The sequence below is a fragment of the Lontra canadensis genome, unplaced genomic scaffold (genome assembly GCF_010015895.1).
Source record: "Lontra canadensis isolate GAN:19392208 unplaced genomic scaffold, GSC_riverotter_1.0 scaffold1, whole genome shotgun sequence".
Lineage (NCBI taxonomy): Eukaryota > Metazoa > Chordata > Mammalia > Carnivora > Mustelidae > Lontra > Lontra canadensis.
The window spans coordinates 121,165,811-121,181,895 of NW_022630995.1; the positions used below are offsets into that span (position 1 = coordinate 121,165,811).

Below are 16,085 nucleotides of genomic sequence, written 5' to 3' on the forward strand. Positions count from 1 at the left end.
ATATGATAATTGTCTTTCTCTGCTTGACCTATTTCACTCAGCATAATTGCCTTCCATTCCATCCACGTCGATGCAAATGGTGGGTATTCATCCTTTCTGATGGCTGAGGAATATTCCATTGTATATATGGACCACATCTTTATCCATACATCTGTTGAAGGGCATCTCGGCACCCTCCACAGTTTGGCTGTTGTGGACATTGCTGTTGTGAACATTGGGGTGCATGTGGCCCTTCTTTTCACTACATTTGTATCTTTGGGGTAAATACCCAGTAGTGAAATTGCTAGGTCGTATCGTAGCTCTATTTGAAAGAAATTGAGGAAGATGAAAAAAGATGGAAAAGCATTCCATGCTCATGGATTGGAAGAATAAACACTTTTAAAATTTCTATCCTACCCAGAGAAATCTACACTTTGAATGCCATCCCTATTAAAATACCATTGGCATTTTTCAAGGAACTGGAACAAACAATCCTAAAATTTATATGGAACCAGAAAAGAACCCGAATTGCCAAGGGAAGGTTGAAAAAGAAAAATAAAGCTGGGGGTAGCATGTTGCCTGACTTCAAGCTATATTTCAAAACTGTGATAACCAAGACAGTATAGTACATACTGTCTTGTACAAAAACAGACACATAGATCAATGGAACAGAATAGAGAGCCCAGAAATGGACCTTCAGCTCTGTGGGCAACTAAAATTTGACAAAGCAGGAAAGACTATCCAACGGAAAAAAGACAGTCCCTTCAATAGATGGTGTGGGAAAATCTGGACAGCCATATATAGAAGAATGAAACGCGACCATTCTCTTACACCACACACGAAGATAAACTCAAAATGATGAAAGACCTCAATGTGAGACAGGAATCCATCAAAATCCTGGAAGAGAACATAGGTGGTAACCTCTTTGACATCAGCCACAGCAAACTCTTTCAAGATACGTCTCCTCAAAGGCAAGGGAAACAAAAGCAAAAATGACCTTTTGGGACTTCATCAAGATAAAACGTTTCTGCACAGCAAAGGAGACAGTCAACAAAACTAAGAAGCAACCTACAGAAAGAGAGAAGATTTTTGCAAATGACATTACAGATAAAGGGCTAGTATCCAAGTTCTATAAAGAACTCCTCAAACTCAAAAGTCAAGAAACAAATAATCAAGTAAAAAAATGGGCAGAAGACATGAACAGACACTTCTCCAGAGAAGACAAACAAAGGGCTAGCAGACACATGAAAAAGTACTCAACCTCGCTAGCCATCAGGGAAATACAAATCAAAACCAAAATGAGATACCACCTTCCACCAGTTAGAATAGCAAAAATTAACAAAACAGGGAACAACAAATGTTTGAGAGGATTGCTGTTGGAGTAGATGAAATACTGGAGTGGAGAAAGGGGAACCCTCTTACACTGTTGATGGCACATGCCACTCTGGAAAACAGTGCGGAGTTTCCTCAAGTAGTTAAAAATAGCGCTACCATTTACATCATTTCAGAATGAAGGGCCGGGCTATGTGGGCCATGCCTCCTCCTGCAGCTTTAATCCACCCATGGGGGTGGTCGCCCGTGGGGAATTCCATGGAGCCAGAAACTCTAACAGGACTGCACAAGGTGGGTCAAGTTGCTCTGAGCCTTTGTCATCTCTAAAATGGTCAGCGAGGGCTTTGAGGGGGGTCTTTCTGCCAAAGTGACTCCTTGGTCTTTTGATCCGTTTGATTTGCCAGTACCTAGCAGTTTTGATCATTGCTCAGGGCAGTCCGGTGGAGGCTAAAGTCTGGTGTTGCTAAAAGGGGTGACGGTGGGGAGAGCGGCCAGTTCTGAGAGGGCCTCCCTGTATGCCCTCACAGCACCTGCCAGCACCAGAGTGGGGGTCCTAGAACTCCAGGTGTACTCCAACTCGATGTACTTGAGATGGGCCCCTCAAGGTTGTGCCAGCACCACAGGTGTTCCGGACTCTTTAAACTTTGGGGTTTCTCTGCTAAGCGATTTGTTGATGTCCTGAAGGGACAGCATGCTGGTGGGAGGAGGGGTTTTGCATGCTGCTTGTCCTTGGTATGATTCTGGGCTCCCCTTCCCCGTCACTGCCTGTGGGACTCTGGCCATCTTACTCTGGCATTTCTTCCTGGGAGTGCCCCATTTATAAAGTGGGGGTGACCACACTCGATCCTGTGGTAGTCTTGAAGATTATGTGGGACAATGTTCAGAAGCCTCGGCACATTCAATACTCAATATGTCATATAATTATTACAGATGTGTTAGATTTTTCCAAATCCCCCACCCCCAATTCTTCCTGCTTATTGGGGATACATGTTTCTAGAATGCTAGAGTCCAGAACTCCCTTGTTACTTAGATTACAACTGGAAGGCAGAGAAACCAGAGTAGGACTCGTGCGGCCTCCACAAAGACAGATGTGGCCAAGCCTGGCTCTGTTGGCCCGTTTGTGGCCTGTTTTTGAGCCTGAACTCTACTGCAGTAGAGAGGAAACTCCCTTTCCTTTCTCTTACTCTGGTCAGGGCTTGGTATATTCTGGGGGAGGAACAGCTGGTTCTAAATGGTGTCGGGGCAGGGGACCCCTCCCCTTGGGTTTGCCTTTGCACCTTGCTGACTTGCTCTGACCAGTTTTCCCAGTCTGTAATGAAATCCTGTTTCCAAATGGAATATGGCTAAGAAGTGATTTACCTATGACATGATGATTAAACAAAGATCCATAAAGATCTTTAGGGCCTCCTACCTCTCAAAAACAGGAACTTCTTTTTCTAGGCTGCTTTTCTAGGAGTTAATGGGATCCTAATTAGCCTCTCCCATTGTCCTCTCTTCAAATGGTGGCTAGGTATTTCCTTAAATGGTAGTGAGGCCTTGTTGGCTGTCAAGCTCTGTCTGCCAGGGCTCTGAGTGTGGAGGCAGGAGAAGCTGAAATGGGTGTGCAGTGGGCACAGATCCCTGGCCATCTGAGACAAATGAGGCATGGAGTATAATGAGGTAGCATTTGCATATTCTTTGTCATGAAGTTCCTCTGCAATGAACGAGCTAACGTGCACAGAAATACTGTGTCTAACTACGTTGATTCATTCTATACTGGAGAAGTGAACTAGTCTCACTGAAATACAATATAGATTATATCCAGGGAGTGGAAACAAGTACATTTTGGTTCATCCAAAATTTGGATCACTTTCACAAGTCTTAAATAACTGGCAATATTTTTTTAAGGAGAAATTGTGCCATATGTCCATGTGCTGATGGGCAAGTCAGGCCATGCAAAGGCTGTCACAAACCCCAAGCTCCCCAGTTTGGGAGGTCTCCTAACACCACCCCAAAGCTCTTCCCAAAGTGGGATTAAGTTAGACATCAACCTGAATTTACTTATTTGAATGTCAAACTTTTTAAAAAATTATTTATTTTTTAAAGCAGTCTGTGCATCCAAACATGGGGCTTGAACTCATGACCCTGAGATCAAGAGTCACATGCTCTTCTGGTTGAGCCAGCCAAGAGGCCTTCAAAGATTCATCTTTATCATTACATTTATTTATCTGATTTTTCTCACCACATATTTTTTCTTCTCCAAAGTAGAAGGAAAAGTTGGTATTCGTCTCTCCCACTTTTTTAGAGGATTAAGAACAAACATCTGAATGGCTAAACAATCTTAAGAACATTCCACAGGAGCTGAGGATTTATTCAACAAAGATCAAAATTTGACATTGCCTTATTACACATTTTTTCCTTATCCCATTTCAATTTTATCTAGACTCAGATTCAGATTTTATCTAGAGAACAAAGAGAGCAAAAGCAAACTTGGGGGCGCATTATGAGGTTAAAAGCACTTTTGAAAGATTTGCAGATGATATGATGGGAATTATAGAAATGTCAAGAGGTTGGCCATGGTAATTAAGATGATCATTGGAATATGAAAGCCTCATTTGTTATGAGAGGAGTAAGTTGTCCATTGCTTATGATTTGTCTGACATAAAATACATACATAGTTGTTAGAAGTGCCAACATCGAACTCTTGTTCTATTATAAAATATGTGTAACCCAACTTACAATGGAGTCAAACAAAATGCTGAGCTAAAAATAAAGATGAAAATGGTGCTCTAGAAAGTTTAAACTTTCACTTTTCTTTCTTCTGGCTTTCATCTGAAGCAATAAATGTTATAGGTATGTCCAAATCGCCATTAAATAATGAACATGTACAGCAGTACAGCTAATCTGTAAATAGTTTGGTTACTGAAGGCAAAAGAAGTGTAATGCTTTCCTTCCCCATCCAGGAAAAAATGGAATTAAAGTATACTTCTTAGTGGTTACAGTAAGGAGGATGTCAGGGAAGGAATGAAGGGAATACATACCGTGGTGTTCTCCCCGAGAGGGGTTTTCGGGTAGCTCTGAAGAGGATGTAACTGGTAATAACCGAGAACATTCCCCACAGAGACAGAAACCGCCACCAGTAGAGTTTTATCGTGAAGTAGAGAGGGACAACCCACATCTGCAACAGTGTCACCAGCTGTCAGAAAAATGAACAGAAAGTCTCTTTCAATGACTGAAGACCCAGAATGACAAGTCCACTAGTAAATGATTCAGAAGGTACTCTGGGGGGAATCACCTCTATAACCCTGTCTGTAACATGCAACTGGCTCCCCATCTAGCTGTAAGCTCATCTGTACATGCAAAGTTTTGAGGGACTTGGTTTGGTCATCTGAAAATTCAAATGGGAAAGAACCCCAAATAATCATTTTCTTTTACATCTTTTTGCCTGGGTATTTCAGACAAAAGCAACTTTGGGCTTCAAAAGCTACATGACTTTGGACAAATGAGCCTCATTTGTGTTGTAAAATTGGGGGTAATAATGCCTGTCCTGTTTGCCTGTGCTGACTGAGGGAGGCTCAGACTATCACTGATAGGAAAGTGTTCTGGAAACCGTATGTAATAACATGGAGCCAAGCAACTGTTTTTCCTATCACGAGCACATGTACAAATGCACAGTGATGGCAAAGGAGGAAGTGACGTCACAGCAGCTCCTGGGACTGCTTTTGTCTGCTGCCCCAGTGCATTGTGTAGGGTTAACCTTTGTGTCCCATCTGTGGGATCCCCTCACCCCCTGACTACTCGAGATGAAGCCCATCTTTTTGTTTCTTGTTTTGCCTTTTTAGGTACTGGTGGCTTTTCCAGGCAAGCCAAGATGTGAAGCAAACTCTTTCCTGTTCATCTGTGTGTAACTCCGTGTGGCCTATACCACTGACCCGAGTGTGAGTGACCTTAGAGGGTTAAGTTGCCTGGCCCCAATCCCATATGGCAGAAGCAGGAGGGACTGAGCTGCTGGCTTGTGGGTCAGCTTGATACCATTACCACACTGACAGCCGCATTCTTTAGATCAGGCCCGATACCAGCTATCACCTCTCCTGGGAAAAGCAGAAAGGCTTAAACAACAGCCATAACCTCTGATCTTTTATGTTTGATCACATGCACACTAACCACCTATGATCTGCTCAACACCAATGTAAGAGGGGGATGGCAAAGACAGTTTGTCTCAGGTGGGACGTTCATTGGTGGGCACTAGGCAATGTTCTGCTGAGGTGAATTCTGAGCCCGGGGCTTTAATTTTCCATCCTACCTTGTGAGTATGGTTATAATGAATCCATGATTTAGCAGCTTTATTTAGGAAATCAAGATAAATATCTCTCTAAATAGGACAGACAGGCTTTGCTTAAGGAAGTAGAATACTGGGGCACCTGGGTGGCTCAGTCGGTTAAGTGTCTGCCTTCCGCTCAGGTCATGATCCCAGGGTCCTAGGATCGAGTCCTACATTGGGCTCCTAGCTCAGAGGGGAGTCTACTTCTTCCTCTCCCTCTGCTTGCCACTCTGCCTGCTTGTGCTCTCTTTCTATCTCTCTGTCAAATAAATACATAAAATCTTAAAAAAAAAAAGGAAGTGGAATACTGTTCCTGAGGGCCAGAAACTACATACTAAGTAAGACTCGCTATACTTTAGCACTCAGCAGTAGCCAACGTGACCCTCTGCTATTGATAGTAAACGTGGGAGGTGCCCTTAAAGAAAATCACACAAGTGTTTGGGTCATTTACTTCCTATAGCTGATTTTGGAGATAGTTATCTATGATAAATGACATGTTTTCTGGCTTTTTTAGTTTATTACTTCTGATATTGAAAAAGGAAATGGACATGATTTCCGTCTTTCAAAATCTGATCATCTACCTTTTGCATTTTTCATCTTTCTGTCTTAACAGTTCGATTTGTCTTGAGCTCTGGGTGTTATATGTAGGTGATGAGTCACTGAATTCTATATTGGAAACCAATATTTCACTGTATGTTAACTAACTAGAATTAAAAAATTTGAAAAAAAAAACAATTTGATCATTTTTACATTTCCCCCATAAAAATGCTGAATTTTTAAAGAATAATGATTCAGTTCATTTTAATTCAGCAAAACTACCATACCTCTATATTTTATACTTTACCTCATAAGCCAGAACAGGTTAGACTAATATATTTCCTCAAGTCCATGGAATTATTATCATCTATAATACTTTGGAGTAATGATTGGGTTATATTTTTATAATACTAGCTCTCCTTGTGAATCAACCCATTTCTAGAAGATCTCAAATTTCTCTTACTCGATGCTTGGGTTTAATTAGCAGTGAATAACCATGTTCAAATATATAGACATGCTACTTTTAAAAAATAGGCCTGAGAGATCAGAAATAAAAGAAAAGCAAAAAATCATCATAGCAGGAATGCAACTGTGTAATTTCTTAATTATCTTTAAAGTGTAAACCCAGTGCCATATTTTCTCAACATGCACCGGGCAAGGTTAGAAATGTGCATTACGAATTCACTAATTGTAGAGGTCATTTTGAAACGAGGGCCACATTTCGTATCAATTTAGAAGATTCTTTATCAATTTCCAGAGCAGTTCAAACTTCTCATTTTAATAGCAACTGCCACATATGAAATGTAGGAATTTGGTGCCTCATAAATAAATACACGAAATCTGTGAAATCGAGGTGCATGCTTGCAAATGAGGAGGCCTGGCAGCTGGGACACATTAATAATGCCAGAGGGGTCACCATCTGGGCACGTGCATATAAAATACAGCTGCATTCCTGGCCAAGGGCAGCCTGTGCATCTGGATCCCATCACCAAATGTTCTCCCCACCCACATGTTGTGGCAGAAGGAATTTCCTGATGAATCAGATGCTGCCCAAAGGTACCATGCTTTTCCTTGGAGCTAGGCACATCATAAATCGAAAAAGAACAGCAAATCAAGTCAAAACAAAGAAAGCTTTTTATTGGCCTAATTATATAGAATGATGATTGGATCACACAACATAAAAGAGAGAGAAGGAAAGGGAGGTGGGAGAGAGAAAGAAGAGAGAGAGAGAGAAAGAAAGAGAGAGAAAAGGAGGCAGGGAGGGAGGGAAGGAGGGGCAGAAGGAGGAAGTTATGTGATGCTCATTTCCTTTGCACTGCAAATCCCTAAGTATTTGCAGCCATTTGTCCATGTGTCTCTGTATATTTGTGCAGGTGGAGGTGCAGCAAGAGCAAGGAGATGCCAGAGGTAAGCAGAAAATTATCATGTAAATAAGTGACTCCAGGAAATACTGCTGCTGTGATCAGTGCCAAGGCAATGAAGGAGCGTGGACATAAATCAGACAAGTAGAAAGACGGAATCTTGGCATACGAAGGGCCATTAGATTTTCACTTGGTCCTTACTTCTATCTTCAAATCAATTCAGACTGTTGATTTTGCTCTTCAAATTCTTCAAGGAGATTCTGCAATGTTATGTATGTATGAAACTGTATCTATTTGTGTGTTGCCTCATTTAAAAAAGATTCAAGGAGGCAGAAGGCTTTACTGGTATGGTAATACGTTCTAGAGTTTCACAGCTATTAATAGGCAGGAAGTTGATTTGAATAGAGCAATATTTCAATCTGTGGCAAATTATTTGCCTGTGTGTGGAGGCAAGTTAACAGTGTGTCTGAAGTCCAAGTTCTGTGTATGTAGTCATTAGGCCTTCTAGTGATCTGAAGGGAAGTACAAGTATTCTTTTTTGGCCCTTTCCCCCTATTTCCTGCAGATATGAAAAGTAGGATATATAAAAGGAGGTGGAGAGGGTGGTGTTGAATGAGATTTTATTTTTTAATTAAATGCTGTTTAAAAAATGCTGTTAAAAGCATTTGGAAATAATTTAACTTTGAAATTCTGCCAAGTCCATACCATATCAACATTATAAGCTGAAAAGAGAAAAATTCAAATATCCAGATGCTCTATCTTGTACTAAAACTGTGACTATTTGGAAACATCCAGGTATTTAGTAGTATTCCAAACAAAATAAGAATTTTCCACTTCTCAACCTACTTTCTCTCTTCACTTTTTGACATCACACAGGAGCAGTTAATGTTCTATTTTTAAATGTTGTTTTCTAAATAACATGTTTCCTTTGCTCTAGGTATTTATAATAAGCTGCTCTGACACACATACAGTTCCTACAGACCATGGAACAGAATCTAAGACAAATCAAACAGTCACTTCAGAAGCTAGACATTTCTTAAAAGTTGTAATCTGAAAATGTTTCCAGCATTTTGGATTAGTCCCTTCCCCCCGAAATCCAAATTGTTCATGAAATGATGTGAAACTAATACTATTTTATATGTCGTAGATAATACCTTCAAGGTGTAAATAAATAATAAGTGACCTGGCTTCCACCATGTGCCATTTATTTCTTAATTGTTCCCTTCCAGGATACATATGGAGCAGTATGGGGTTTGCCATACTCCCATGGGACACTTTTTATCAGTTGCTCATGTGCAATTCCCACTGCCTTACTGGTATAGACTCCTCTGATTTCCAAAGGGACTTAGAGCAGCACCTTTCCCCCCTAATTCCCTTCAGTGAAGTTGTTTCATACATTTGTAATGTCATATCTGCATTTCCTGGGAATTCTCCAATCTCTTAAATGAATTTTTAAAAATTGGCATGCCTTAATTCCCGCTCGGTGTCCTGTACTGTTCAGTGGGATTTGACAAACGCATACGATTTTGTATCCACAATAACAGTATAATGCAGGTCAATATTATGGCCCTAAAGTCCTCATTTCACTTGTTTTTCCTTCCCTTTTCCCTCCTTGAGCCACTGATAGCCAATGGTCATATTATGATCATGCCAATGATCATTTTCTCAGAGTGTATTATTGGAATCCTACAGCAGGCAGCCTTTTCACATCAGCTTGTTTAACCAAGTTTCTTTCATGTCCTTTCATGGCTTGATAGTCTCTATCCTTTTACTGCAGACTAATATTTCATTGTATAGATATACCACAATTTGTTTATCTATTCCAATTTTAAAGGACAGCTTGGTTGTTTCCAGTTTTGGGTAATTATGAATAAAGGAACTATTAAATATTTGCATGCAGGTTTTTGTGTCAATGTAGACTTTCAGTTCAACTGGGTAAACACCTAGTAGTGTGATTGATTGCTGGATCACGTAGGAAGACTACGCTTTATGGGAAACTGCCCAGGGGGACTTCCAGAGCGGCTTTAGCATTTTGAATTCCCACCAAGATTTCCTGCTTTCTGCATCCTCATCAGCATTTGGTATTGTCAATTTCTTTGGATCCTAATCATTCTAATATGTATGTATTAGTATCTTATTATTGTTTTAATTTGCAGTTTCCTAATAACATATGCTGATTAACTACTTTTCATATGTTTATTTGCCATTTGTATATTTCCTTGATGAGCTCTCTTTTCAGATCTTTTGGCATTTAACTTATTTTCTTATCATTGGGTTTTAAGCATATTTGGGGTAACTGTCCTGGGATGGATGTTTGTTTTGCAGTTATTTTCTCCCAGTCTGCTACTTGTCTTTTCATTCTCTTCATAGTATCTCTCACAGAGCAGTTTAATTGCTTTAAAATCCAACCTACCAATATTTTCTTTCATGTATCATGCTTTTGGTGTTCTAAATTCATCAAGATTTGCCCCCATGTTATCTTCTAGAAGTTTATAGTTTTGCACTTTACATTTAGACCTGTGACCTACTTTGAGTTAATTTGTTTTAAAAGACTTTATTTATTTATTTGTCAGAGAGACAGAGAGAGAGCATAAGCAGGGGGAGCAGCAGGCAGAGGGAGAGGCAGTCTCCCTGCCAAGCAAGGAGCCCGTTGCGGGGCTCGATCCCAGGACCCCAGGATCACTACTTGAGCCGAAGGCAGATGCTTAACCAATTGAGCCACCCAGTCATCCCAAGTTAATTTTAGTGAAATATATGTTCCAGATTTTTCTCTCTCTCTTTTTGCATATGGGTGTCCAGTTGTTCCAGCACCATTTGTTAGAAAGATTATTCTTTCTTCATTGAATTATCTTTGCCCCTTTGTCATGGATCAGTTGACTGTATTTGTGTGGGTCTATTTATGGGCTCTCTGTTCTAGTCCATTGATCTAAATGTTTACTCTTTCACAAACGTCACACTGTATTGATTACTATAGCTTTACAGTAAGTCTTGAAGTTAGGTAGTGTCAATCCTCCAACATTGTTTTCTTCAGTGTTGTGTTGCCTATTCTGGGTCTTTTACCTTTCCATATAAAATGCAGATTTAGTTTGTTGATATTCACAAAATAGCTTGCTATGACTTTTGATTGGGATCAAAATTGAATCTATTGAATCTGTAGATCAATATCTTAATGATATCGAATCTTCCAATCCATGAATATGGATTATCTTTCCATTTATTTTAGGTCTCCTCAGTTTTTGCATATACATCTTATACATATTTTGTCAGATTTATACCTAAATATTCCTTTTTTGAGTGCCATTGTAAATGGTATTATGTTTTGATTTCAAATTCCAGTTGTTCATTGCTAGTATATAAGAAAGCAATAGACTTTTGTATATTGACCTTATAACCTGCAACTTTGTTATAATCAGTTATTAGTTTCAGGGTTGTTTTTGTTGTTGTTGATTCTTTGGAGTTTTCTATATAAGTCATGTCATCTGCAAACAAAGATGCTTTAATTTCTTTCTTCCCAATCTGTATTTATCTGTCCCCCTTTTTCTGTCTTATTGCAGTAGCTAAGACTTACAGTGCAATTCAGATAGGAGTGGTGAGAGGAGATTTTTTTGTATTCTTCCTTAAGGGGAAAGCAACCTGTTTCTCATCATTAAGTGTAATGCTAGCTGTAGGTTTTTTTTTTTTTTTAATATTTTATTTATTTGACAGACAGAGATCACAAGTAGGCAGAGAGGCAGGCAGAGAGAGAGGAGGAAGCAGGCTCCCTGCTGAGCAGAGAGCCCAATGAGGGGCTCGATCCCAGGACCCCTGGATCACGACCCAAGCCGAAGGCAGAGGCTTTAACCCATGAGCCACCCAGGCACCCTGAGTAGGTTTTTTTTAAATAGATATTCTTTATTAATTTGAGGAAGTTCTCTATTTCTAGGTTGCTGATAATTTTTAAATGAATGGGTGTTGGACCCTGTCAAATGCTTTTTTCTACATCTATTAACATGATCATAGACTTTTTTCTTCTTCAGCGTCATACTGTGATTGATTACATAAATTTGTTTGTAATTTTTGAACCAACCCTACATATTTGGAGTAAATCCCATTTGGCCATAGTGTATAATTCCTTTTATACATTGTTTAATTTGATTTGCTAGTATTTTGTAGGGGATTTTTACATTTGTGTTCATGAGAGATATTGGTATGATTTCTCCTTTTTGTAATATCTTCATCAGATTTTGGTATTAGGGTAATGCTGGCCTCAAAGAATGAGTTCTAATGTGTTCCCTCTACTTTTACTTTTTGGAAGATTGTAAAGAATTCTTCATTAAATGTTGTAGAATTCACAATTGAAATCATCTGGGCTTGGTGATTCTTTTTTAGAAAGATATTAATTATTGACTCAAATTTTTTTTTTTTTTTTTTTTTTTTGAGAAAGAGCAGAGTTCGGTGGGGAAGAGGGAGAGAGAGAGTCTTAAGCAGGCTACAGGCCCAGTGCAGGGCCTGATGCGGGGCTTAATCTCACAGACTTGAGAGCATGACCTGAGCTAAAATCAAGAGTCCAATGCTTAACAGACTGAGCCACCTGGGTGCCTTGACTCAGTGTTTAAAAATAGATATCCACCAGAGGCAGGAAGTATGGGGAGGGTTAAATAGGTGATGGTGGTCAAAAGGTATAAATCTTCAAACTTCAAGTTATACGATTAAATAAGTCTTGAGGATATAATGTACACCATGGTGACTATAGTTAACAATAATATGTATTTGAAAGTTGCTAAGAGAGAAGATCTTGAAAGTTCTCATCACACACACAAAATTATAACTATGTGTAGTGATGGATGTTAACTAAATTTATTGCGGTAATAATTTCATGTCATATGCATAGATCAAATCATGAAGTTGCACACCTCACCTAAAATTAATGCAGTGTTATATATCAATTATATCTGAGGAAAAATAGATATAGGCCTATTCAGATTATTCATTTCTCCTTGTTTGAGTTTTGGTATCGTTTATGTTTTTCAAAGAATCAGTCTATTCTATTTAGGTTATCCAGATTTGTGGGCATAGAGCTATTCATAATAGTCCATTATTTTCTTTTTATGTCCATAGGATCAATAATGATGACCCCTCTTTCTTTTCTGATATTAGTAATTTGTGTTCTCTTATTTTTCTTGGTTTGCTGGCTAGAGCTCTATCAAATTTACTGACCTTAAAAAAAAAAAACAGTTTTTGGTTTCATTGAGTTTCTCTATTGGTTTTCTGTTTTTAATTCGATTTTTGCCCTAATTTTTATTATTTCTTTTCCCTAATTTTTATTATTTCTTTTCCCCTGACTGCTGTAAGTTTAAATTACTCCTTTCTTTAGTTTCCTAAAGTAGATGCTTAACTGATTTTAGATCTTTCTTCTTTTCTAATAAATGAATTCAATGTTATATATTTCCCTCTAAGCACTGCTTTAACTTTATCCCACAAATTTTGATATGTTGTATTTTTGTTTTCACTTAGTTAAAATTATTTTTTAGTTTCTCTTGAGTCCTTCTCTTTGTCTCTTGTGTTGTTTAATCTCTAAATATTTCAGGATTTTTCCAGCTATCTTTCTGTTATTGATTTCTAATTTAATTTTTGTGGTCTGAGAGTATACTTTGTATACTTAAATTCTTTAACAATTTTTTTGCTGTGTTTTATGTCCTGAATGTGGTCTATCTTGGTGAATGTTTTATGTGAACTTGAGAATGTGTTGTTGGATGAAGTATTCTATAAATATCAATTAGGACAGATCGATGAATCATGCTTTTCAGATCAACTCTATCCTTACCAATTTTCTGCCTTCTTGCTCTATCAACTGCTGAAGGAAGCTGTTGATCCAACTAAGCAGTGGATTTGTCAATTTCTCCTTGCAGTTCAATTGGTTTTTGCCTTGTATATTTTGATGTTCTCTTGTTAGGTATATACACATTAAGAATTGTTATTCCCTTTTAAATAACTGACTCTTTTATCATTATGTATTGCCCCTTTTTTCTCCCTGATGGTTACATCTGTATTCTTATGAGTTTCTTGTCAACAACATATAATTGGGTCTTATTTTTTAGTTTTCATTTGTTTTATTTTTTATTCACAGTGACAATCTCTGTCTTTTAATTGATGTATTTAGACTATGTACATTTGAAGGGACTGTTGATATAGTTGGATTACTATCTACTATATTTGTAACTGTGTTCTGTTTGTTGCATAATTTTTTGTTTCTTTCTTTTCCTCTCTGCCCCACCCCCTTTTTTAGGCTCTCTGGCTTTAAGTGAGAATTTTATGATTCCATTTTCTCTCCTCTCTTAGTATATGTATTTTTTAAGAGAGAGAGAGAGAGAGAGAGCACAGGCATGCATGCACACAAGTGGAGCTGGGGAGAGGGGTAGAGGGAGAGGGAAAGAAAGAATCTTTTATTTATTTTATTTATTTTTGGAAAGAAAGAATCTTAAGCAGGCTCCATGCCAGCACAGAGCCCAGCACAGGGATCAATCTCATGGCTGAGATCATGACCTGGGCCAAAGTCGAGAGTTGGACACTTAACTGACTGAGCCTCCCAGGTATTCTAACTACCTATTTTTAAAAAAGTGTTTCAGTGGTTGCCCTAGAGTTTGCAATATACATTTACAGCTAATCAAAGTCCATTCTCAAATTATACTATTCTGTTTCACTGGTAGTGCAAGTATCTTATAACACAGAAATCCCAATTCCTCCCTCATGTTTCTTCTAACACTGTTGTCATTCATGTCATTTACCCATATACTACAATCAACCAGTACAGTAAAGCCTTGAACAACATTGATTTGAACTGCATGGGTCCGCTTATATGTGGATTTTTTAACAGTACTGTATCATAAATGTATTTTGTCCTCCTTATAATTTTCTTAATAACATTATTCTTTCTTCAGTTTACTTTGTTGTAAGGATACAGTATATAACATATAACATATCAAATATGTGTCAACTGACTCTTCTTCTGGTCAACAGGAGGCTATTTAGTAGTTAAGTTCTTGGGAAGTCAGACGTTATATGCAGATTTTCAACTACATGGGGGTTCAGCATCCTGAACCCTTCTGTTGTTCAAGGGTCAATTGTACGTTGTTACAATTACTACTTTGAACAAATAGTTATCTATTTGGTCAATTAAGAATAAAAAGTATCTTATTTTATCTCCATTTATTCCTTTTCTGACACTCTATTTCTTTATGTAGACTTGAGTTTCTGACCTATATAATTTTCTGTCTTTCTGAAGAACTTCTTTTAACATTTCTTGCAGTCAAGTCTACTATTAATGAATTACCCCATTTTTTTTTTTTTTGTTTATCCGAGAGAGAAATTATTTCACTTCTACTTTTGAAAGATAATTTCTCTGGGTACAGAAATATAGGTTGGTGGGTTTGGAAAAGGATTCTTTTATTAGTCAACTGCTTTTACAATGTATGGCTAAATTTGTGAAACTGTTTTATATACATCAATTTCTCTTGAATGCATTCAGAGTCAACTAATGGTACTGAACATTCATTATATATCAGTCACCAGGCTAGAAGTTCTCACAGGAAAATGTTTCTGAATCACAATAACTTTGGAGACAGGTTCCTTTCTTCAGTAGTTCCATTTTGCAGATTAGGAAACTATGGTTCAGAGATATTTAAGGAACTCATCCTTGATATGAAAAAAAAACCCAAAAAACCTAGTGAGGTTGTATTCTAGTCTCTACTCCGCAAATAATTAGTTATACAAACTTGACCAGGTTATTTAATCTCTCTGAACTATAATTCACAAAAGGAATAAAAAATAATTATCTCCCAGGGTAACTTAATGTATAAAAAGCTCACTATCACAACTATAACAGTAACAGTAATTTGTATATAAATTTTTATATTTAGTAATTTATATATAATAGTAATTATAATTAACATGTTATAAATATTAATATATTACTAATATACTGATGGAGATTACAAAGTTATATAATAGAAATAAATCCTTGTATATAGCCCCTTGTAAAAAAGAGCCAGGAACTCATGAATCTTGTAACTATGTTCAAAGCTCTCTGTAGCTCTGCTAGGTGTCACATAATCTTAGGTGCCAAGAGAAACAATTTAAAAGTTAGGTTCTCCCTGGATGATAAGGCTGTTCAGGTCAGCATTTGTGGAAACATGAGCATATCAAATTCCATCCCAAAGTTGAGAAGTATGTCAGGCAAAGGGTTTTTTTTTGATACGGTTCACGCAGGGTATGGTAAGAATGCTGGAAACTGGTGCTAGAATCAGCTACTGTTGCTCTGGAAATCATTTCCAGATTCAGGGCTTGCAGGTACCACCCAAGAGTTCTTGAAATGGCTGTGTTCTGATGCCTGGATCTGGCATTGAACCCTTAAGAATTGCAAAGTATGGGGCAAGTCTGAGGCAGTAATATGGGAAAGATCAGCCTCATATGCTGGTTCTCACTTTGAGCCAAATATTACCAACAGAGACATGCCGGGGAAAGGGACTGCTCCATTCATTCCTTTGGGACATGCAATAATAGATATAGATGGACTGATGGGCAAAGAAGTACAAAATATT

At 38.1% G+C, this 16,085-nt stretch overlaps 1 protein-coding gene across 2 annotated transcripts in view; it reads right to left on the reverse strand.

Annotated features, from left to right (window-relative positions):
* The window catches only part of RNF175 (ring finger protein 175), a 41,301-nt gene that overhangs the window by 14,147 nt on the left and 11,069 nt on the right, over positions 1–16,085 (reverse strand). For both annotated transcript variants that reach the window (XM_032862562.1, XM_032862567.1), the window contains exon 4: positions 4,332–4,486. In XM_032862562.1, the coding sequence (XP_032718453.1) occupies positions 4,332–4,486 (155 nt within the window). The remainder of the gene's footprint in view (positions 1–4,331; positions 4,487–16,085) is intronic.